General features: G+C 42.7%; 1 protein-coding gene across 4 annotated transcripts in view; it reads right to left on the bottom strand.

Moving 5' to 3' along the window:
- Positions 1-24,699, bottom strand: part of LOC128903006 (pro-neuregulin-1, membrane-bound isoform-like) — a 105,317-nt gene that overhangs the window by 26,880 nt on the left and 53,738 nt on the right. For 3 of the 4 annotated variants that reach the window (XM_054186840.1, XM_054186841.1, XM_054186842.1), the window contains exon 2: positions 5,025-5,154. In XM_054186840.1, coding sequence (XP_054042815.1) covers positions 5,025-5,154 — 130 coding nt within the window. Of the gene's footprint in view, positions 1-5,024; positions 5,155-24,699 lie in introns of those variants that run through there. The other variant, XM_054186843.1, reaches the window with a different exon arrangement.

Below are 24,699 nucleotides of genomic sequence, written 5' to 3'. Positions count from 1 at the left end.
TTTCTTCACCTTTATTCTCCCTTTTCAGGCAGAGCTCAGGCTCCCAAAATATCACCATAGCAATACAGGCTCCTGTGCTTCAGACATAAGTATGAATGACTGTCCAGCACACTAAACCTTTATAGATTTCAATCTTCTTTCCTCCTCCTCCTTCTATCCACTCCTACTCAGCGTGTAACCTGAAATTACCTGATACCTGCTTCCTTGAATACATCTCACCTGCGTTGCCCGTCTTTCTGATGCTCTCTGTGAGTTTGCAATGGTGCAAGAATCTCCCCCTCTTTTTCTCCTGCTGCCAATCAGGTGCTAGCCTCCTTTTCAAAGTGCTTCATCATTTACTCGTCAGGTGCAGAAGAGCCTTCCCATTTGCAAATGCAAATGTTGTTCAGAACAATCCTCCTCTTCTTCTATCCATCTGAATTTCATGTGCATTGAAACCTGTCCTGATTTTTTAAATTCCGCTCTTCCACAACTGCCTCTGGCCCTAAGGGTCAGGGATGCTGCTCTTGTACAAGTTTGACTTCCAGAAAATCACTTGGGCAGAGGACCAGTGTCAGGCATAAACACTATTATCTTGTTTAAATAAACCACACAGGAATGATTTTTGCCTAATAAAGGTATATTTTGAAGATCTGCAGATGATTCTTTGGAGCTGATTTGCTGTAATGTATTTGTTTGTTAAGGAAGGGAGCTTATGCTCTTCAGAGCCCAGGTCACATCTTTTGATAAGTACCAAGTGTGGAGAGATCTCAGTCTCCAGAGATATATTCAGTTGAGAAAAATGGAACAAGGATAAACTCTGTCATGAAAAGATGATATTGTTGGGCAGGATAGAAGACTTTTTGTGTCTTTGATCAAAGGCATTTTGATCTGTGTTACTGAATGAGAGTAAAAATGTTTTATCTCCATGATTTCAGTTTTATTTTGCACTGTAGTGACTTTGTTAAATACCATCCCTGGAAAGCTGGCATTCACACCTGCATTGGCTCTCATTTCGCAGGGACGTCTACATCTTGTTCATCAGGCTCAACCCTACACAATCCCAATGAACATGCTGCTTACTCAAAGCCTCAGACATTGCTCCTGCCGCTGGCCAGTGGTGGCTGCTTGCTCCATCTGTGCAGATGTTGGTGCAGCTGTGGAGGCGGTGAAAACAACTGGAGCACTAGTGTAGACAATGCTGAAATCGATTCCATACCAAGCCAGGTCAGCCCTGTTGAGGTGGCGCTGAACACAGTTCAGGTGTGTTTATACTCGCTCTGAAGCCACTGTCAGCAAATGGACTGACTGCAGCACCTGCTGTTGAGAGCAGGTCCAGGGTGAGCCAGCCGAGAGGAGAGCTGAGACGACCCTGTCTGTTTATGATTTTGTGTGAGTGCTAAAGGAATTTTATTGCTCAGATATGCAGTGCAGCACCGTTCCCAGTGCTGTTTGGCAGGTTGTTTACTGTAAACCGTGCTTTTACAAACAGATTGCGATGGTGTCGTTTTCAAAACACCTTGTCCTACTCAAAATTTCCAGACTGCGTTTCTTGTTGTGTCTTTCTTTTCTAGTTCATTACCTATGTAGAATTTTCTTTTATGACACTAGCAAAAGGTGGTGTCAAGCAACTCAGGACAACAAGTAGACATTTATGCTGCAAGAGCCTTATAATTTCCTTTCTGCCTAAAAAAGCGCTACTCAGACTATTTATTTATTGTATTAACTGTGTGAAACCACAATATTAAACCACATATACTAAAATAATTGGGTTTTTTCTTCTATACGCAGTAGTTGCAAAGAGCAGTATTTGCTCTTTCAGAAGACACTTTTCAGAACAACGAGCATGTGTCATCAAATTGTTTTTCGGAATGAGAGGAGTGGCTGAATGGATCAGGACCTTGCATTTTCATTTCACGCACTGCCTATAAGCAAATTCATTGTCGGAGAATGTTTTTTTTCATGGGAAGTACAGTACACTTCCATATTTAGTAGTCCATTTCACTGTCCAAGTCCCAACTAGTATTTCTATCCTGCCTGTTGAATGAGTATCTCTGGAGCTCTTGTTGTCATCATGGAAACAAATTTTCTCTTTTTGCTGTTTTCAGGAACTTTCTTTCAATTTCTATTCCACCAAGGCCTTTACAGGAAGATGGAGATAGAAAATGGCTATATCATGGAAAAGTATGTAATTCACTCTTTTGCTGTTGAGAAAAGAGGCAGCATCCTTCAGTTAGAGAGAAGCACTATTTTCATCCAGTTAAACTCAAATGTAAATTAATTTCTTCAGTAACAACAAAAGCACTACAAAAGATGATCTCTGTGAGTAAGGAATCAATTAGTCAGACCAGCAAGGCCTTCATGGTAGGATACTTCAAAAGAACCCTCTAAAAGCATAACAGATATTATATTCATATAGATTTTCCTTCAAGTGAGAAACAAATGCTAGTAATTCTGGTCTTATTTTTGTATTTATTGAAGAAGCTATCTGATCTTTTTTCTTAAGTGATCTTGGGGACCATTTCCAACTGAACAGAAATGACTTAGGAACCATAGTCTTGTAAGAAGCCAGTAAGGTCCAGGCTTCCAAAGTCTGTATTTTCAAAATGCAACTCACGTTCCTAGGAAACTTCTGAAAATTTTATATACTAGTTTATTTAAGTAGTCCCAAAGCTTCCTTTTTCACCTTTCTTATTTTCAGATTGTTTTGTTCAGTCTGGGGCCATAACTATAAGACGTGTAGGGAACATACATGCTACCATACATGCTACCACAGCTGTATGATGCATTACCAAGTCTTCACACATTTCTTGAGTACTTCACATGGTTATCCCTTGAAAGCAGGGAATTTTCTTGAAGTTCACAGCAGTACCTGTGAGAGCAAGATCTGATCCAGTCTGGATCATTACACTATGTATTTTACAGAACACTTTTTTTCTTTTTAAATACATAGCTAGATTTTATTAGAAGATGGATTTAGGAACTCCTTTTTTTTTTTTTTTTTTCTTTAATAGAATAGGGGGTTTACAAAACCAGAGGTATCACTTGGAAAATTCCATGGTTGTTATGAATCTGAGTCATGTTTTTTGGTTAGGGATAAAACCAATTTAGAATGATATGGCTCATGCTTTAGAAATTTTGTTTTTGCTCTCAACAGATGGACCATATGGAAAAATGTGAACTTGCTACTGAGGCAGAAATATGAAGAGCAAGTACCATATTTCAAGCATTCTGTTTCCACAGGCATGTTCTGGGGGAAGATTTATTTTCTCAGAACAATGAAAGCAATGTGTACTGGTTAGATATTTATTTTAATTAACACTGGAATACTAGAATTAAAAGTAGACATCTGTATTTTTAATGAAATAAGAAGAGAACCGTATTTTGTCTCTTCAGTTTCCCAGTACACCCACCTTCAAGTACTCACACTTCTATTTCTTACGTGGATGTATTGCATCCTGTTTTGCTATACAACATAAAGTTTCGGTTCTGGCAAGTATTAGAGGGCATAGCAAAAGGCCCTGCAAAAAAGCGGAGGCCCTGCTTGTCCTCACGATAAGAATCCTTTTCCATTGCTTTACTGTTAACGAGATTCACCCTCTCTGATTTTACAGCTCTGATGCTTTTACAGCTCTGATGCTTTTTCCAAATAGGTCTTGGGCCACCCATAGAGAGGCACATCTGCCAAATTTGGGAATTTCCTTTTCTTTCAACTCCAGTCCCAGAATTAAAGGTTATTACTTGTCTACAAAAGGGAAAGAAAATCCCCATTTCATTCAAGTGTCTCTGAAACTTTTAATTAAAAAGTAGCCAATCTATAACATCAAAGAACTGATTTTTTTTAAAAAAAACAGTCCTCGTACCAATGAAAATACGATACCTCTGAAACTGTCAAGACAATTCTAATTATTAGCAATTCTGCACGATGCTCAGCTCTGCAGCCCTGGAGTTTTCTGAGCAGTGTTTGGATAGGAAGTTGAAACAGGCAGGTAGGCTCTCGTACATGCCCTGGAGACTCATAGCAAACTGCTCATCTTGTTCTGTTGGCTTATAACGATCATGTAAATTTAACACAAATCTTTCTCTCTCTCTCTCTCTCTCTCAAAAAAGAATCCAACCCACCAGAGCCAGTAACTTTTCCATATTCACTTTAGCTAAAAATGATTCTGAAATCAATGAAATATTCATCACTTCCAGCAAAAGAGCAATCTGTGAAAAACCAAAGCAAACCAAAGCTCATAAAGTGCAGGTAACATCCTTCTATGAAGAAAAAGAAAATTCATTTCCCCCAGTTTAAATGCCAAGTTCCCTCTCAAGCCAGAGAGAGGCCGCAGCTCACTAGGACTAGTTCAGCTCCAGAGGTAAATGCGACATGATGCGCTACTGGCCAGGAGGTGAACTCCAGTGTTCTCCAACCTAATGGATTATTGCAACAGCCCAATAGAGCACAGGACAGGACTTGAGAAAAGTGCACATGCACGCCCTTAAAACTAAACTCATACAACTTCCTGAATCAAGATTCTCACATGAAATAGAAACCACCACCAATTGCCAAGACATTCATCGCTTTTTTATGCAATTAAACACAATAGTAAAAACCCCAGTTGTGAATCCGGTCTCATCAGAAAGGACTCAGTTACTACAGCAGACAATAAAAATAACCAGTTTGTCCTGTATAAAGGGTACTTATCCAATGCAGTTACACACACACCTTTTTTGCTATTTGCAGTGTATTTAGTTTACAGTATCTGTTTAATTATTCCTAACATAAGGCTCAAGCTGTGTTACTTCATGCCATGTAAACGTCAATGGGACTTGCTGTGCCAGTATTATGTGGGAAGATTTCCTGGTTAGCCTCTGTTATGCCTCATATATAGAGCACAGAGGTCATTCTTGGTAAGTTATTTTCACATCCACATACTTAAAAATGAAGAAGTATCTAATGTCGCAAGTACAGGAGAAGAAATTCTTCAGGTGCTCCTTTAAAGAAAAAGCATTTCTGGAACTTGGTGGCTCCACCGAGGCAAGCAAACAGGATTTCTTACCTGCACAGGTATCTTGGGGGGTTTGGGAGGTCTTTAACCATGTAACACTCTCCCCCATTTACACAGAAGGCCTTCTGCTTTATGTCACATTTCGTGAGATGACTTGTCCCAGTTGTAGATGTGGAAGTGGCTGGAAAAGACAAGAGTGAAAATATGGATCAGAACAGATTAATTTTAATTCCTGACTGGTAAGCGTACTTGTATGTGAGGGAAGAAGTAAGGCCAAGGAGGATCTGGCAAGTCCTCTGAGCTCTTTATCTGCTGCTACCACAAGCACTAATTACCTGACCTGTTTTGTTGATCAACACGGGGAGTGGAGTTTAAATGCATACCTAGAGATATGCTACACCACACACAGCCTGGGAGGAAGGGAGGATTTCACTAGCCCTGTCTATCAAGTGACCTTAAATTTCTGCAACACTCGTGTGTATGTCATTAAAAATCTGTAATTTATGTGCAGTTACTTATATTACTTTAATTGCATTCAAGTGATTTTTGTGTGTGAGAGTCATTACAGACTGCTGATATAGTTGCCCAATAAAATGAGGCACCAGACGAGCCTTCTTCCTGGCATTGCCTTGAAGTAGGTGTCTTTCAGTGGAGCTTAACCTGAGGCCCATGCTGATTCAATCCCTCAGGACTGAACCCCTCAATCCAGCCACTGCCTTCCTCCCAGGGGAGAGGGTGACCATCTGAATGCTGAATGTCTCTTCCCCTGCTCCTAAATGAAAGCTGTGGCTGCTTTGGTTCAACTCTGTAGGGAAGGAGAGGACAGGACAGGGGGGATGGAGGCATCATCCCTTCCTGTGCATATACGATTGCCACCCTTGTGGATTCTTTGATCTGGAGGCCAACCTAGCATCTCCTGCAGAGGGGCTCATCTGCATGAAGTATTAACAGTTTGGGGCCACCAATGCTGCTAGACACTATTAGGTGTATAAGTTGCTATTAAATGGAAATACCACTGTGCCTGCAGTGTTTCTTAGCTTACTCCCTGCTGCATTTAGGGAATAACTGGAGAAGGCAAGAGCAGTGTCTAGTTAGCAGCCTGGCAGGCTAGGCTGACAGGCTAGGATGACAAATCCCACCCTTAGGATTTGCCCATGCAGTGTCTGCCAAGGAAATGATAGTGCCCTGACCAAAGGGAGCAGTACTGTAGGAAAGTCAGTGCTTAAAAAGCCCCCACTGCAGTCATTGCTTCAAACTGCTAGTGTAAGGATCTCTACCTGAGGTTGCCCTAAACTAGCTAACAGCAACAGGGATGATGGGGAGGCCATACTACATCCTCAGCTCCTCATGCTGCTCTGTGCCTGCAAAACCACCTCTGTGAGCTGAGTTACACCTAAGTCAACCATGTACCTGCTAGGCTGCAGTTGCAGACCCAAACTAGAATATCTGGCTGCCCCCTAGTTTGGATGAGTTTCATTCTAAATTCTGTCAAAACAGGATAGGCATGCTTGAAGCCTGGACACCAGACAGTACTCAGCTCAGGAACCATGCCACTGATGTGACCTCTGGCAAGCCATTCAGGTTATTAATTTCAATTGATTTTATCTGCCTAAAACTGAGGTGTTTAGTTGTAAGGTGTTCTCCATCACTCACATAAAGCAGCTCCACTTATCCCCATAATGGGTGGTATAAACAGCACTTCTAATGGCGTCTGTCTCCCTACATTGACTGCAAAGAAAATTTAAGCTCTTGAGAATATGTGCCTAATATTTAAATGTCTAAAAGCAACTGAAGTGACTGTCATCTGTAAAAAGTGGGGAAGATTCCTGCATTGTTTTTATTTAGCTGTCTCCAGAGATACAGAAGTAAAAAATTTTATTACAGTGCTGAACAAATCCCAGTATTTTTGTTTCTACCCAGCATCTACCCAGAGGTGGAACAGTGCTTTAATCTACTGACCGATTCCACTGTAGCTGACTAGAAAGCTGCAAGCACCTACACAAAAGTTGTCTGCTATTCAATGCCTTTTCTAACATAAAGGCACCCAAGGGGCATGTTTATAGTAGGTGATGTGTAACGTTCTACCATTTGCTGCACACATTGAATCCAAAGAAAACATGCTTTTGGCTATCAACAAATACGACTTATATATTTCAAGTTCTTCTTTCTGAGAATAAGGATGAAGTAGTCCCTGTGACTTTTGATTTTCATGTGTTTCCCATTATCTTCCAAGTAAAACTGCATTTTTAGCACTCAGCACTTGGGAGAATGGGCCACCTTGGCTGGCACCATTTTCAGAGTGGCTGTAGCTGTCTTGTTTCAATGAGAGATGACATAGTGACTGGGATGTTTAAGCTCCCGCTTTTACTCCATCAAAATCCCATCTGCCTGTACAGCTAGCGTGTCTCATACCCCTTCCTTCCTTCCTTTGCCATTAATCACCAGCATGCCAGCTTCTTTCTCTTTCTTCCATGATGCTTTGCTTGCATGGGGTGCCCTCCTCTGATGGGCCAGGAAAAGCCCTTCTGTGACCTCTTCCAAAACTCCAGCTCCCTCCTGCTTCTCACTGTTGCACCCACTCATTGTGTCACATCTCCCCAGATTCTGATCTTGACTGGGGCCTCTAAGTGCTAATGAAACACAAACATGGAGTACTAATTCCTCGTAATAACACATTCCTTTCTCCTGGCCCCTCAAAGCATGATTTATAACCTCTCAGACCAGGATAAATTTATGCCTTGTCCAGAGGCAGGAAAAGGGGTCATGTTTTAAGAGTAGTCTGACACTCTTTCAGCTAGCACCGGTTCAAACAGGACTTTGCACCCAATGTTGACAAAAGGCTGGCCAACAGATTGCCATCAGCTCAAGCAGTGAAGGGTCGTCTACGCTTGATGTCAGTGGGCTTACCACCATCCTTGACATGAATCTTAGTATGGGGAGATTTGCCTTGTGGAAGAGCCTTTCCTTCTTCACCGGCTTGAAAGGAGAGCCCAAAGGAGATGCCTGACATGACAGGCTATGGCATACCAAGACCTAAGATGTGACAAATGTGGGTGAGTGAATCCCACCTATATAGTAATGCATATTTTGAAGCCTTTGTGTGTCTTAACAGGTAAATTCACTGTTAAGCTTAACCCTGCTGATAGCTTATCCACTATTGTGTCCTTTCACCTTATTAAAAGACTTCAAGCTGCAAGTGAGAAAAGCACTCTGAGGATGTCCTCAAGCTCAGAAGGCTAATGCATTAATTTGGAAGGGGAAAAAAGCAACATTATCTGCAGCATTTATGACAAAAAAAAAACCATTTTGCTACCCTGCTAGCTAACGGAATGTTTTCACTTGAATTATGAAGGTAGATATAGTAGCAAGTGGGCTTGTAGCCATCTATAATTGTTTTCATCATCTTGCTTACTGCTTTTCCTTTAAGCAGAAGCTCAATCAAAAGCAGATCACCGTGGAGTTTCAAAGTAACAGTTATTTCCCAGCTGATGTAAGTGAGCTTTGGATAGCAGCAATTGCTCTGAACTGATTACTAGAGATGGGAATAATCTGCAGCTCTCAGAGAAACCTCATGATACAAGGGATTTATGCATATTTGTAAGGAGTGCCTTTACCCACGCTTTTGGCATTGCATGCTCAAAACTGTTGTATAAATCTTGCGCAAGAATTTTCTCTGCAATACTGATTCACTGGCACTGTAGCGCCAATCTGCCAGAGCTCTGTAACTTCATGGGGTGAGGGGAGGAAAAAAGTCTCCAGTGAGTTAATTGTGACACTAATTTTTCTTTGCAAAGGATGCATAGTTTTTATGGCATATGGACAGTACTCAATAATAGACCGTAAGTCTATTTTGCAAATTAGATACAAGAAACACTAACTATGGTTTTGGGTTTCACATAAAGCCACATAACGGAAGAAATGTGGTGTTTGGGAGCAGGTGTTCATCAGAGCCCATTTCATACAATCCATAACTAGCCCCAAAACACTGCCTTTCCATACATCTCTAGCAGACATGGGCTTGAAGGATGTATGGTGGGAATGACCAGTAATGGTGAGGTAAAGCACAGCTGTACACCACGTATCTGTGCAGTGTTCTTTATTCACCTATTCAAAATTTGTACCTCCTTTCTTCTCTGTAATGTTTTCTTCATCTATACTAGCACAAGCTGGTTTGCTCTAGAGTCCTATACCAAACCCCTAGCTTAGTGAAAAGACTAAATTACATGCTGTAATGAAATTTGAAAATGTCATGCACAAGATAACATCTGAAAACACTGCATACTCTACCTTTTTTTTTTCTTCCCTGAATGCAGAAACACCACACTTAAAAAAGCAACTGCACGCAGTATGAACAAAGTCCCCACTAGTGCAAATATTCATGTGGCCCTGAAAAACAATGAGATCAGCTCCCATCTAGAGGAACTGCCTAAAGCCATTAACAAGAAGAAAAATAGGACCTATTGCATCTTTCAAAAACTCCAAAATGTGAATTTCTGCTGCAAAACTACCTTAGGATCATTTAATGTGAAGCAGACACAACTTCCTCTAATTCTGAGCTTACCTGGGGAATCTCTGACCATTTTTTGTCCTGAAAAAGAAAATTGCATTCTCTTTCTCTCTCTTCCTTTCCAAAAAAACCCTCTGAAGTTCAGTGGCTACAGCAGCAGGACTCCCAGGCCCTGCAGAGGTGAGGCAGTCTGCTGAGAGGAGCTCTAAGGGATCTCTGAACGCAGACTGAGAGGGAAGGGCTTTGCAACCTAAACAGAATAGTATCCATGCCTCTCTGAATTGAGTTTCTGCAAAGCTGGTGTAAAATCAGAGGACACACTCAAAGTCATGCAAGGTGCCTAGTGAAACGCTTATGACTCAATGGAGACGAAGTGGCAGCTGCAGCACAAAGGAAGGTTTGCCATTCTCACTGGAAGGCCACTTGCTGGATGTAAATATGCCGCCTGATTGGACTGCAGGTGGAGACCTTTCCAGTCTCTTTTTGTGAACAAAAAGAACAAATTACCAGAGAGGAACAGAATAAATACTCCTACTTATCACTGTTTTCTGAGACTAAAGCTTGAACAAAGCCTACTTCCAGCTCATGCTAATGGAAGACGAAGAGACCTGCATGGTCTGAGGGAGGGACAGAGGGAAAGAAGGAGGTGGAGAGACAGTGCACACAACTGAGCCTTGGTGTGACGAAGTGTGTGCCACCTTTGGTGTGTCCCACCTTTGGGGTGATGAAGTGTGTGCCACAAGAAGAAACTCAGCTTTACTAACACATGTTCCCTCAGTTGAAGCTCATTCATTTCTTTAGAAGCACAATCCAGTTCTGTTTTGGCTTCCCACTGGGTACTGAGCCTCTTCAGCTCACTCTGACTTCCCCAGTGAGCCCGACTTGCTTGCAAAGCACTTGCCACTTGAGGAAACCTTGGCATTTCTGTGCTGCACTAAATGAGGGAAACTGCTGGTTCCAGCATAACTATGGGCAGCAAAAACTATATGGGTACCTTCAAGGAGAACAGAAGCCAAAACCTGAGAGCAATCAAAAACTAGCCCCTTTCTGAACAAACAAGAATATCCATTTTACCAAGCGTGTAGAAGGACGTATTTCATGTCCTTCATACTTATTGGTTCCAGAGCTGAAACTGAATCCATGTAGCTCTGAGCATACCAAAGGTATAAAAAACTACCAACACCAACAAATAAACCTCAGAGAAAAGAAATAAATAAATCCCAAATCTCTATAGGAGGCATTCACTGTCTATTTCATGGGGCTGCTCTGAATTTTTCACATTGCTTTGGTGATGTAATACACTAAACTGGCTGTTCAATCTAGTTATAAATTTTTTTCAGCCTCTGTCTTCACAAATAACATGCAATGTAACAGATTCCTAGGACTTTCACAGGAGATCATTTAAGGAGCCTGCTGTTTTGCCAGAAGCTGGAATTAAGTGCTTACAAGTTAGTGGAATTACTCCCTGGCCCTAAGACAGTGCTTTCTCACTTTGGCACTATCTCTATGAAGATCAGGGCCAGCAAGAAGGAAACAGGAAATTGCTGGGACTGCAAGATAGAAACTTCAGGAAAGACTGAGAGCACATAAACTCTTGCTGAACCAAGGCGGCGTGTCCCTCTTCCCCCTACGACACGGACTCGGCAGCAGTTTCCCCTCATGAATGCAACCTTAGCAAAGCAAAGGAAAGCAAAAAAAAAAAAAAAGAGGAAAAAGAAAAACAAAGGACAGACGCTTCAGCTCGCTGCACCACCCGATCGCTTCCTCCACGATAGTCCAGCAGACTGACCCAGTTGGCAGGCGCGCGACTGCGAGACCTGCACAGCATCTGGCTCACCACCAAGGGTCAAGAGGTGACACATGCTAAAGACAGCCCAACCAGGAACAATTTTGGTTTGCTTCATTTAACTTTGAGGTGGGAGGAAAGATGGGCAGGGACACACAGCTCATGGGTTGTTAGTGAGGAAATTACTGCTTGGAATTACTGCTTGCAAACTCTAGAGTTTTCAGAGAAAAGGGGGCAGTGTGGGTTGTGGAAGAGTGCAAGGGTGCATGAGGAAACCTGCTCGAAACTGTGCTTTGAGACAAGGCATACTTTCCCATTGTCATGAAAGATGTCAGCTTTCACTTTAGGGTGATGTGATAAGCGTCTGCAAAAGGTCTGCAAGGGCCTTTAGAAAACATTCCCCACCTGGTGAGGGGAGACATGAATGGCAAAACACAAGGCAGTGACAGGCCACAAGGTCCCAAGAGGAAAAATGTATGTGTGGTGGGGAGGGGCAGCAAAAAAATAAAAGAAAGGAGGTGCAGAGGAAATACGTGTAGACAGAACCACTGCCGGAAAAACAGGTCTAAGCCCAGGAATGCTAAACTGACAGCCAGATAGGGAAGTGCCTTTACTACTGAGGGACTCTCAAACAACCTTGAAAATGCCAGGAATGGGTGGGAGGGTCTGAAAACCCTTGGATTAGGGTTTTCTAAGGTATAGGCCATATATTAAAGCAGACAGCAGATAAGCAGCTGAATGCAACTGCCACAATATAGTGAACTTTACCAATGTGGAGTCCTTTGCTGCACTGAAGAGCATCCCACCATGTGGAAAAGCCTGGGTGGCCAAATAAATTGTAGGAAAGGATTCCTGGCTCACCTTGCTTGAGAGACTGCATCCTGATCTTTTCCATGCTTGCTGTGCAGCAAGGTAAGTAAATAACTCATTGCGCTGGAAATTTGTAACAGGGCAGAGCCCATGGAGAACAACCCCTAAACATTTCGTTAGATGTGCTCTGCCACTGGGGACATTACTCCCGTGTATGTGACAGTTCCTCCACAGAGCTCTGAAAGGTCTCTTCAGGCTGCTGGGGAAGGACCATCAGTGCAGATGCAGAGGAGGCCCTCGAAAATGCATAGAACATTTAAAAAAGGAGGTGAAGCTTCATGAAGCAAGAGCTGCCCAGAGAGTCCATCCAGTTCCTCCTCCAGTGCACAGCTAGGGGAGCCAATGCATAAGGAAGAGAAACCAGCTGTTGGACAGGTAAGAAGCCATCTTCTTCTACATGTCCTGGTGTAGATACCAACCCCAGGAGAACTGATTGCACCAAACCACTGGGCAGGTCAGGTTTCCTGTTGGAGTCATGACCCTGCCTAACCAATGAGAAAGAGGCTATTACACCATCTGCAGTTGCATTATAGCCTGGAGAGGTGAATGATAGGACCTAGATGGAAACCTCCCTACTGACAAGAGAACTGGACTTGAGCTAGTAAAACACAGAACTTGGGCTCATTTCTCAAGTCACAAATGCCCTAATTCTGCAAGGCAGAGTGGGGAGCACCCTACTGCAAACAGCATCATTTCTCCATAAAGCAAACAACCGTGCTCAACGGTTTTAACTCAAAAAGACTTTTATTTTTAAAAAAGGGGGAAAAAGAGCCTTGACAGAACTGAAAGGACACACAGACAAAGACTACCAAGATTATGAAGACAGATTGCTGTCCTTCAAGGAACTGTCCAGAGAGAAATCCTTACACGATCCTAGGGCCCTGTCAGCTGCCCAAGTCCAACTGCAGGTTTGGTATGGCAGTAAGCTCCCTGAGGCAGCAAGTACAGCTGTGCTTACAGTGCCTTCCATGCCTCAGGATGCAAAATCGGGATTTTTTCCCTTCTCCAGGCCACGTCTGATGCTTTCTGTGAGGGTCTATCATGTGGTTAACCAGTACTGTAACCCACATTCAGTTACTAAACCAAATAATAATAAAACATCTAACTCTGATTAGCTGAAGTTAGTCTCAGCTGTGGTAGCAGGGCTGTATTACTGCTCCTGAATGTTACTGTGGCAGAGGATTGTGTTAACAGGTTCCACCTGGTACCATCAAATTTGCCTTGATGGGTACGTACTGATACTGACATAACTATTTCCTTATGACATTAAGTATTGAAATACTTCCACCCCATTATGACATAGTCAGTCAAAATCTGTTCTTCTTCCTCTTTCCTCTGAAGGATTTTTCTTATTAATTCCAAGTATCCAATTATATTTCTGCAGATAAGTGCAAAATCTCTTCTCTTCTTTAGTGCTACCTGCTTACAGAGATGCAGGGATAATAAAGACTATTCAGCAGCTTATGAAAGGAAGCATGCAAGCTTTCTATTACAAATGATGTTTCATGTAAAGTCAAAGTGATAATCCTTGTCAGGGACCCTGGTTCAGGAAAGTGTTTCAGCAAGAACATACTTAAAACTGAGCATATAAGCCCACATAAATTCAAGATAGCACTCAAGTACGTGCTTAATTTATAGTCACATTCTCTTCCATGTTTTTTCTTGGTGTCTTTAAAAAGTTTTTCTGAAGTAGAATGGATTTAAGCATGGCGCCTTGAGTGTTCAGCCCTGTTAAAGGCAAAGCTTGCCCACTGACATACCCCACATTAAATAAGTTTGCAAGAGGAAGCCATGTCTGCAGCCTTTCCTTGAATAATTAAATATCCAGTCCAGGATTCCTAGGCATGCATATAATCTGTCTCCTATTGCATACTCTGCAGTGAAAAACATTTACTAATTTACTAGTTCCACAATGAAATAAGTTTTAATTGATTTTGAAGCACATCTTCAAAGTCATTAAGGGCATGTCCACTCCTCCTGCCCCCATCCCCAAAGCACAGAAGACTATCTGTTGCTTCCCCAGTGGCCTTCTGCATCACGGGGGTGGCCGTGGGAAGAAGCCACTGGAAACTTGAGGCCTGAAAGGGATGTGCTGGCCATGAGGCAATTACAGCCCAATCTCTTTAACCAGTCTGAGGTCCCTGGGTGGTGAGGAAAAGAAGAGTAGCAGAGTTTGGCTGTTCCCATGTAACGGTAGTTCTTGCAACACCCTTTGAAACATAGAGTAGTACAGAAATATACCTCCATTTCTCAGTAAAAGTTACGGCAAAGGCAACTTCTCTCAGAAAACACAAAGGATAGCTCACAGGTTGCCAAGTATCTCCTTGATATCTATGATAAGAAAGCATTACAAGAAAGGACCCCCAATAAGGCTGGCAGGTAAGGGAGACAAATAAAGAACAAGAATGCTTATCAAAGAGAGCTTCCTTCCTAATGCACCGAAGCTGAAATTTATTTGTCAGTTTACTTTGATATTTGTATTTCAGCAGAGATTTCCAAGGCCTCAGATTTTTTATTTTTATTAAAGATGCTTTACAATTCAAAACAAATTTTGAGCTACAATGGGTAGAAAAGAAGAAAGACTTATTCTCTCACTGTTAGAACTTATTCCTGATATTTGAAATGGACTGTTCCCCTTGGAAAAAGGTATAAGAGCTGCTGGGTCTCTTATGGAGTCTTTGCTAGAGGATCCAGCCTTCTGGCCTGTTTTGGAGTTGCTCACTGAGACCAAGGAGAAAAATCTTCTCTGCGTGGGTGCACAGGGAAATTTCCACTCTGCTATCCACCAGCATAGCCATCTGACCCACCTTTTCTGAAAAACCCAGAGTCACCACTTCCCTGCTTGGAATTTCTCCAGAAGAGAGTGGTGGAGAGAGACATTATTAGGTGCTTTGCTTGTAGCAAGATCGTTTGGACCTTGTAAGCAGGGTCCTTTCATAGCAAACTGTCAAAAGCACTTGAAATTCCTATCAAAGAAAGTGCTTTCTGCAGTAAGGAGCCTTTTCTCATTTCCCTCCTCAATTTCCAGCTGGGAGGTATGAAACTGTCATTGTTTATAGTTTTGTCTGAAAACAAGTGTGTACGAAACAGTACTCATGACAGTAAAAACGTAAAGAAGAATGGCCCAGAAAACATGACTAGTGGGGCAAAAAGGAAACATTTCAGATTGCTTAGGCTGAAAGAAGGTTTTTTCAAACTGTGGGCTGAAGTCCTGCTGGGACTGACTCCAACAGGCTTCAAAGGATGGTGGGATGTGTCAGGAGCAGCTGCATTAGCGGGCACCAGCTCAGTGTGCCCCCTGTGACTACTGCTGCCCCTGCCCAGGACCTCTGTGAACTGCTGTGGGTGGGTGGCAGTCACGAATGCAGAGGAGAAGTGCTCCCACCCAGAGCCAGTCCCGTGAGCCTGCTCTCCCCCCCCTGCCCCGGCTCCCGTGACTTCTGCCACCACCTGCATCAACAGGTGTGCAGTACTTCACCTTGGGTTCACCGGCAAAGCTCCATGGCAAAACTCCAGGTTACTGCCAAGGGAATGCAATGCCGTCCTTAATTAATATCTGCTATCAAGTTGCTTTTGTGAAAATGAACGGTAGTATATTTGTTGCAATAGGAAATGCTACGTTCCGTCTATCAATGGCATTATTTGTTCTGGCACTTTATTTTATTTACCTGCTAACCTTATTTTATTCAGCTGTTATTTCTTCAGTGAAGTTGTATTTTAATGTGCTGATACAGAAACTGTCATTTAATCAGTACCTGTTCTCAAGAAACATCAGAGAGGAGTATGCAATAAACATGTCACTGTTCCAGACAGGTTTTAAATGTTTATGAAAAAGTTAGAGTTTTTTTTCACTTTAAAAGAAGTACATTAAAACAAGCATAAGGTTATTTTTCTAGCCTCTAAAAAAAGTCTGGTAAGAAAAAATACAACCATGTAGAAAAATAAAATGTGTTCATGTTGAGACTAAATGGCACTTTTCCTCCAGCAGTTAATTTCTACAGTCTGGTTATAAATCTGTCAAAAATCAGATTTATAATGAAATGCTAACAGATTCCAAGCAATTGCTGTGTTAATGGAGTCATTGTCATACTCCTGTATTTGTGCAGACCTGTAAAAGGGATGGATCTTTAGGAATGAGAAAAAGGTTCAACAGCCTGAACAGAGTGTGTCTCTGCAAGAGGCAGTCTCAGGGGGAAGGAGAACATGCAGTCCAGATGAACATCATACTTTGAACAGAAAGTCAAGATCTTTGTCCACCTAAGGGAAGGAGATGTGGCAACAGTGCACGCACAGTCATATAAGGGAAAACTTGCGACCAAAAAAAAGCCCTCTTTACACATGGTAGTCGCCTTTCTAACACAAACCAACTTTGCTAATGCAGTGCTATCCTTGGCCCTTGTTCTTCAGCTTAGAAGGGGCTCTTTGACGGCATTTATTATTTCTGTCACTGTAAACAGAGCTGGGATGCTGTTGTGTACCAAGGTCAAGGAGAACACTGGCCAGAAATGTGAAGAGTTCACAGGGCATGTAAAGGGCAGAGATGGGGACACAAGAAAACATCAGGAAACTCTTCATGGTGACAGCCAAGATTTTTTGTAGGTTCTTCCACAACAGAGAATATTCCTCGTAAAATGAAGAGTTGAGGCTTACAGAGAGCCCCTCCAAGCAATATTTAAGTGGCTCTTTGAACAACTGTTTTATGGAAAGCAGCACCCAATTGCTGCCTGCAGGTGGGAACCTGCATTTGTGTGAGCGGGAGGGAAGAGGAGATAAGCTGTATGGGGGCTGGCATGCAATGAGATGAGAAACCACTGGAGGGATGCAGAAAGAACGCACTGGTGACACTGGAAAAGCCCGATGGGGTGGAGGTCCTAGCTGTCTGGGTAAGAGAAGAAAGCTGTGCTCTAGTGGTGTCATGCACAAGGAGCCCTCCAGACACAGGGAGACAAAGTGAGCATCCACCAAGCCTACACATTTTTAACCTCTTAATTTCAAAGCACTACATGAGGTGAAAGGATTACCCTTCTCCTACAGACTGGGCCTAATCTTTGGGCTCATTGCAGAGAACTGTCAGTGCATGTGGTAACCTACCAATGACCGTCCAAGCACTCCATTTGCTCCAAACACTTTTGTGACCCTTTGTATCAAAATGAAAGCACATATTCATTAGTAAACCTTTTAGAAAGTTTGTCTTTCCGTCTTCTTTCAGTCTACAAACTGAATTGTTTGCTGCATCCCTTTTATGGTGCCATGGGGTGTACCTTCAAGCAAAAATCTGTGCTAATGAGAACCTTGAGTGTCAAATGTGTCATTGTCCCCTGCAGGTGAGGCAACTGCTATCTACCACCCCACAGGAGAGACCCTGACACCCCAGGAACTGCTCTTGTCATATTGCTCATCTGATACCATTATTTCCTGGGTTTCAGCCAGTAATTTGCCAAAGTCCAAAAGACAACACAAAGTCTGGAAGAGAATTGTACACCCAAGCCCAATGAAGCTAGGTGTGGTTTCCACCAAAAAAATGCTTCACATGCCACAAATATTGGGCAGATTCATTGATCTTTTCCATGCTTGTTCTAGGCTTGGGAACAAAGAGGAATTCATGAAGGTCTCCAGGACAGGACAGCAATTTGGCGCCAACTGGGGAAGCTACCAAGTGCTCGGGACCAATGTTTTAGGCAAACACTTGACAGTGGCAGTGGTGGAGCTCTCCTGAAGTTATGGAAGACATAGACCTACCACTTATTTATTTAGAAATATTGCCTTGCAGTATGAGCTAAAACAAGATCAATAATCTGAGACATTTAAAAACCCTGAGCCAAGCCTTCAAAATCCTGAAATTAGTTTAGAAGGAGAACAGCAGGATATAAAAAAATAATTCTCTCAGTGTTTGTATTGTTTTGTTGCTTTTCAGCCTTTGAGCCTATCATGTATTGCAACCCAAAAAGTTAGGCTTTCCCTTTTTCCTTTGAAGTGAAAGCTAAAATGTAGCTTGAGGAAAGAAACCAAATGCTGCAGGGATTCTGCCTATTTTATGTGCTGGTAGTATTGCAACAGCATTTTACCATAGCCTGAGAAACAATGCAATCCACCGCAAAACTGCCTGTAAATACAGCTTTCAAAGGATCCTTGGCTGCTATACCCAGAGTGACCTGCAAGGAGCAAATTACCAGTCTGGGAGGTGATGAGGGTTTTAGTAATGACCAATTTTTTTTGACTCTTAAGAATACTGAGACAAGGTTGAGCCTTTTCACAGGACAAAAGTAGTCACTGGCTCGTTTTCTCCAGGGCTGAGGAGTGTGCGTGGGAAAGAGGTGGAAGCCAGCCCGCCGCGCGTGGCGTCGTCGTGGCTGTGCCCAGGCAGTGTCGCATCTCGGTGCTGCCAGAGCTGATGCTGTTGGCATGAGGCTGCACCAAAAAGCTGTGGGGGCTGCTTGGTGGGAGTGGTGCCTCTGCACTTTCCACTGTCAGCCCTCCCCTGCAGCCTCCCTCACCAATTTGCACCCCCAGAAACTCAGTAAGTGTTCCTGGCACAAAGATCCCTATGAATATAGAGAACAGCAATTCTAGCCTAAAGCCATCCTGCCTTTCACAGCATGCATTTCCTCACTGGAAAATACTTCAAGGTCAATGAAGACAATTCAAAGTTTGAGTATCTCGGGGCAGAACAGAATGATTTTTTTCTTTCTTCAGGGTATTCTCTTACAGTCAAGCAAAGCTGAGTTCATGTCTTTTTCAACTTTCCTGTTCAATCGGAGACCTATGTCAGCTGTCTGCCTTATTTAACCTTGGTCAGCAGGACACAAAACCTAAATGACAGATAGTGCTGTGTCAGACACTGTTGTCTTCCTCCGTTTACCCAATGCCGTGCTTCATTCCACCAAAGCCATATATTCTGTTACCAGTAGCAGCAATATCACAGCAGCAATGAAAGTCTTGTGTTGGTAGTATGCCAGCGGTGTGCTAAGTTACTGGGCGTGTGCAATCTTTTACTCTCCCAGTACTGTAGAGATGGCCCCTGGGTGCCATTGATTTCCATGGCCTTTATGAAACTCACCGAGTGGGATGAAATTGCATTCTACTGTGCAAGGAGTCTGCTTTGACACAACAGGGCAAACAGGCCAGGGGGATTTATCTGTGAAAGTCACTTATGACTGGACTGAAATGAGAAACCGATCCCACTGCGAAAGAGAGAGAGTGGGTCCTTTTCCTCTCTGACATTTTTGCATGATTTATTTGCTTTTATTTACATGCACCAATGAAGAGTGGTCCTTTGAGCACAGTTTTCTTTAATGCTTCTAAGGCTAAGAGCAGCTATTTAAATTAAGTAGTTTGAGATACTGCCCACATGGAAACCAGTGAATTTGAGCACCTAGATAAAAATTTTCCTTTTTAGCTAGGGATGAAAACAAAGACAAGCTTAAAACATTCACATGTAGGGAAAGAAAAAAGTCTAAATGAGTGGATGATAGCTTTGATTAAAGAGTTGACTAATGGAAAAATGTTTTAAGGGATAATAAAATCAAACTAAGTACAATATGAAATACATTTGCTTAACTTAGAGCAGTAAGTCTTTTTTACTTGTTTTGATCTGTTAGTTTTGTGTGTCTTACAGACATTTGCTGTGGAATAGGATCTTCCCTTCATTACTCGTACTGATCAGAAGAAATTTGGGTATCAAAGAGACATCTATTAATAGATGACACTAGAAAAAATAAAATTAAAAAATCTTTCATGCATTTTGCAAGGCTAGAAACAAGTTCAAGCAGCACAATGAACATACTAAACAACCTTGTGCTTCCAAAAGCATGAGGAACATTTTTCACTTCTGAAGTTTTATTTCATAGCTAGTAATCAAAACCAGAGAAAAAAATTCAAGAAGTCAGTAGATAGCATTTAAGAAGGAAGTTTAATATTTTTAGAAGGATTTGGAAGTAAACAAATTGGAATATATTTCTCTACTTCCTTGGAAAAGAATGGGAAGCCTGACAGTCAGAGTTTTCCCTGCAAGGAAGCAATCACTGCCTTGATTTCATTTATCATTTTGCTTTAAATTGTGATGAAATACACTATGTGAAAAATGGTAAAAAAGGAAAAACAAAGCTTTGAACTCAATCATTATCAAACTCTTTTAGCTATGTCGTCAACACATACAGCTCTTGTCTGGTGCATACCCCATGCATGTCTATCAGACTGGTGCAGTATATGCTGCTTGTGTCATGGACACTCGAAAGTAATGATACTGATTTTTCCAGAAATTCTACCAGAAACCCTTTCATTTTTACTTATTTAGTGCTCCGAAGTTGGGACAGCCACAAAGTGATTCCTCTAAAGTAAAAGGTACAAGCCTTTTTCTATAGGATACTGCTGGTTTTGGTTCGACCAGCTCGAGAGCTCTTGAGCTGGCTTGCTTGTCAGACACGTTGAGATCATCCTGCCTTGAAGCTGCCTTGAATTAGGGAGTCCAAAAATGGAAGGACCCCAAAAGTCAGCAGTCTCCTTCTAAAATGTGAGTTTAAATGCAACAGTATGAACTCTTAGTGGAATTACCCTGGGTCTGTCTTCTGAGATTAGTGTTTGGCCCAAAGTCAGTAGCAGACATGTTTTACAAATGAGTGAGAACAGGATGTCATTCATTACTTCCCATCTTTCACACATATTCTGTGTGATCGGGTGGAGTGTGTCCCATTGGAAAAATAAATGGAAGACGCTATCGCTTTGAGATAAAATGGGAAAAAGCAAGTTTCAGGGATTTAATCTTTGACCTTATTATAGCCTGAAATTTGCCAACTAGACTCTGTTTCCAGAGGCTGAAAAAGAATTATGGCTGTCTAAAATGATACTTCTGACTCCATGCAGAGCTGAAGGCCAAGGCTGGCTCTCACTGTTGTAGCAGTGGACCTAGAGAGCACATTTACCCCTTTTTGTTTTCAGATCCTTTCACCCTCCCCGTGACAGTTTATTTTAGCTGTGCCAGACCAGCAGTCCAGTCTGCCTGTCTGAATCTTTATTTCTCACCACTTTTCTTCCCTCTAGTCCTCCCCACAGCCCCTCCTGCTTCACCAGTTGAAACTATTTCAATTTCCTCTCCCTCCCCAACTTACGTGCCCTTACAGCACTGTCCCTGAAAGATGTAAGGACAGCAAGGGTATTTTAGGGCTCTAGAAGCACCAGACCTTGACAAATGCTGCCCTGCTGTGCTGCGGGCTAGGGACGGCATGCAGCGGCAGGTGATGTGCTGGGCTGGCAAAGATGCAACTTTCCTGTGACTAACATCAAGAGGGCTGTCCTCTTTCCTTACCGCCAGGTATGAGTTTGTCTGGAGCACAGAAGTGTGTAATCCTGTCGAGTAAGAGAGGCTGGAGGGGTTCTTGCACAGGAGCAGGCTCGACACAGTAACCAGACCCATCAGTAATTGCATCCCCTGCATGTTCTGGTGTGCCTGGCTCCTCTCCTAGACTGACTGCTCTCTGGAGACAGGTCTGGTTATATCTTGATACAGAACATGCCCTTGGTGTTAAACAAAGGGTCACAAAGAAAAGCCTCAGCTCAGTTACTTAGTCTGACAAAAAAAGGCCTTTTAAAGTGTTTTTGAAGTGGTCCATTTTGCTAGAACTTCAGCAGCCTATTTATTATATAGAGCTTATTGCTTTGGATTTGAAATTGGAGATTCAGCTTTTCTGTGGGTTTCTTTTCCCTAGCCCTTACCTAGGCCTTTCTGGATTTTTAGTAGAGTGAATTATGAGCAAGTGACAGACACATTATGAGAGGAAATTACCCAGCAATACAGGGCAAGAAAAGAGAGGCAATTATCTGAGCTAATTCCAGCCAATGAGGCAAGGGAGCTGAAGAAAGAATCCCCCTTTCTTAGTCGCTTAAATAATAAAGTTAATTAACCTCTAGGCTTCAACTTTACACCACACCTATCCCAGACAGCCTGCTTAAAGCACTACCCCAATGCAACATGCACATGTACCACTGCCAAGGTGTACGTGGCGTGTCCCCTGGGAGACAGTGGGCCAGGGTCTCAATCTCAACAGACTCTCAAATGCCTTGAAAAGCCCTCCCTGGCATCATGCTTTAGAGAGCAGCTCTGGAGGAGCTCAGGTCACCTGGTCCTGCTGTATTCTGTGCCAAGCTACGATCAGCAGAGCTGTGGGAGCATCCTCCGACTTGCGCAGTAATGCCAGCCCTGCTCACCAAGGACAGAAACTTTCCGGACATGCCAATCGTTCCTGTCCCTCCTGCAAAAACCCACCCACCTCAGTGCTGCATTTTGTGCTCTGCTCCAGCAATGCTCCAGCTACCTGTGGGGCTGATTTAACTGCCTGATGAAGGGATGTATTTGTTCAGCCTGTGCTGTCACACATTGCGGCCTAGTAATACTGCTTCAGTCCCCCCCTTTATGATACATATAATATTTTTTGAGGAGATCGTAACTTTTCTCTTGCAAAATTATTTCCAGCATACAGTAAAAGTAATGCTTAAAGCAAACAAGCATGCATGCAGAGCATGACTGTCAGCCATGATAATTTTGTAGTGACCTCAGAGACGGTGGGATTTCAAAGACTCAAATCAAAAGAATCAAGAGAAATTTTGGAGTTGGTGGCGTGCTTTCTGGCAATGGTCTGTTGCAAGAGGAAGAGAGTCCAAGGCAAATTATATAGTTCAGGAGATTATTTAGAATTATATGTAAGACATTTATTCACATAACAAGAATGAATAAGTAGAAGATATATCTCTGGCCATTTACAGCATGTCCATAATTCTGTTTTTTTTACTTCCTAAGGAGCATGTTCAGCCATTAATCTTACAATCAATATGTAAAACAGACTGCAGTGCTCTAAGTACTTCTGTTCTGAAGGGTCAGCAAACTCTGAAAAGGAAAAGACATATATGGGAGAGACAAAAGTGCGTTTGGATCCCAGGACTTATAGATCTTTAGATCCTTTGTGGATGACTGTTATTTTTGTCCCTTGGAGCACTTAAACTAAAATGCTTGGTCTCCTGCCTACTAAATATAATGCCTGCAAAACGTTTATTAAAATGAAAGATTGCACTTCCAGGTGGATATTTAACCATGTGGAACCACACATCACATGCAATTCCCAATTCCCTGCTCATGAGTCTGGATCAATCTCATCATTCCTTAAAGTCAGTACATTACCACAAAAAAAAATTGTTTGGCAAGATTTCATAGCTGATGTGAATCTTCCAGAATTCAGCATTGCCCTTGACTCTAGCTGTACTTAAATATTTCTCTGATTAAACCATGATCTCATACAGTATATTTTTCATAGGTGCTGAGTATGAGCAGCTTTCACTGAAACCAAAGGGACTGGCAGGTGCTTATTCTGTTTAATTACTCTGCTACATTTTTTTCAGACATTCACGCACAACAGAGAATTGTTGCAGTAGCAGGAGTAGGTGGCACTTTTCAGTGAAAGACCAGCAGTTTATGAGATAGATGGCACATTGCCAAAGGATTGCAGGCCCTTGACATCAAGCGCTGATTTTGGATATCTGAGCTGATCAATGAATTTGGACAACTTAGCATTTGAACACCCAACGGGACTAGCTGAGACTACCCTGATCAGCCCTTTATGAAAATCAGGCTGCATTAAAAGTTGCAGTGAGAAGCATCTTAACAGCTCCTCTGTTCTCCTCTTATTCTTCTGATTTCCAGGCAGCTTCAGTTCACTCTGGTGATGCTAAAGGTGCATGGAGGTAAAGAGACAAGGGGCACTTTATAGCTCTGAAACACTGCAAAAAGGAGCCTTTTCTAAGGCTCCTATGGATCCAGAGGGTTATGCTGTGATTGCTATCAGGGTTTCTTCTTCCAGCATGTTAACAGGCCCACAAAAAGCCCTCCTTGTAACTGCATGCACCTATTTCAGATTAGATCAAATCTGGGTTTGGAAGGAATGAGGAAATTTTCCGGCCATATGCAACAGATGTGATACTGCTAAAGCCAGACGAAAAAGTGGCTGGGAGGATACAACCTCATTCCTCTTGGGAAGCTGCAGAAGCAGATGAAACTGCATCTTTCTTCCCCCTGCCTTCTTATTTTTATATGCCTCTGTGGAGGCGCCCTCAAAGTGCTGAGCAAATGTGGATGAAGCTGTGGTGGAAGGGAAATTCAAATAGAGCAAACCCCTATTCCTTCACACACAGAGAACATCCACTGCTGGTCCCAGGCCCTGCTGGGAGGGAATCAGACTTATGACATAGTTCTGCAGCCTTCCTCCTCCTCCTTTTCCTCCTCCTCCTCCTCTTACTAACCTATTTCTCCAGCCTTGCAAGACCTCTCAACCCAACTGACAAAGACTTCAGAAGACTGAAGTGGGAGATAGCCTGCCCGGCCATGGGCACCTTTGCATGAATTGCTAAGGCCCCTCATCACAAGCAGAAGGGAAAGGACAGCCACTTCCTGCATGCACCATGGCAGACCTTTGTGCAAGGGTGCTGCCACAGAAACACCTATGCACCTGATACTGCTTCTCGGAAGATGGATCAGAGCAGCAACAGATGGCTCATGCAGACAGGGCCATACACAGGGAAGG

Source organism: Rissa tridactyla, chromosome Z (genome assembly GCF_028500815.1).
Source record: "Rissa tridactyla isolate bRisTri1 chromosome Z, bRisTri1.patW.cur.20221130, whole genome shotgun sequence".
Taxonomy (NCBI): domain Eukaryota; kingdom Metazoa; phylum Chordata; class Aves; order Charadriiformes; family Laridae; genus Rissa; species Rissa tridactyla.
Note: the sequence above shows the minus strand (reverse complement) of the source record. Positions and strands in the feature narration are given on the sequence as shown.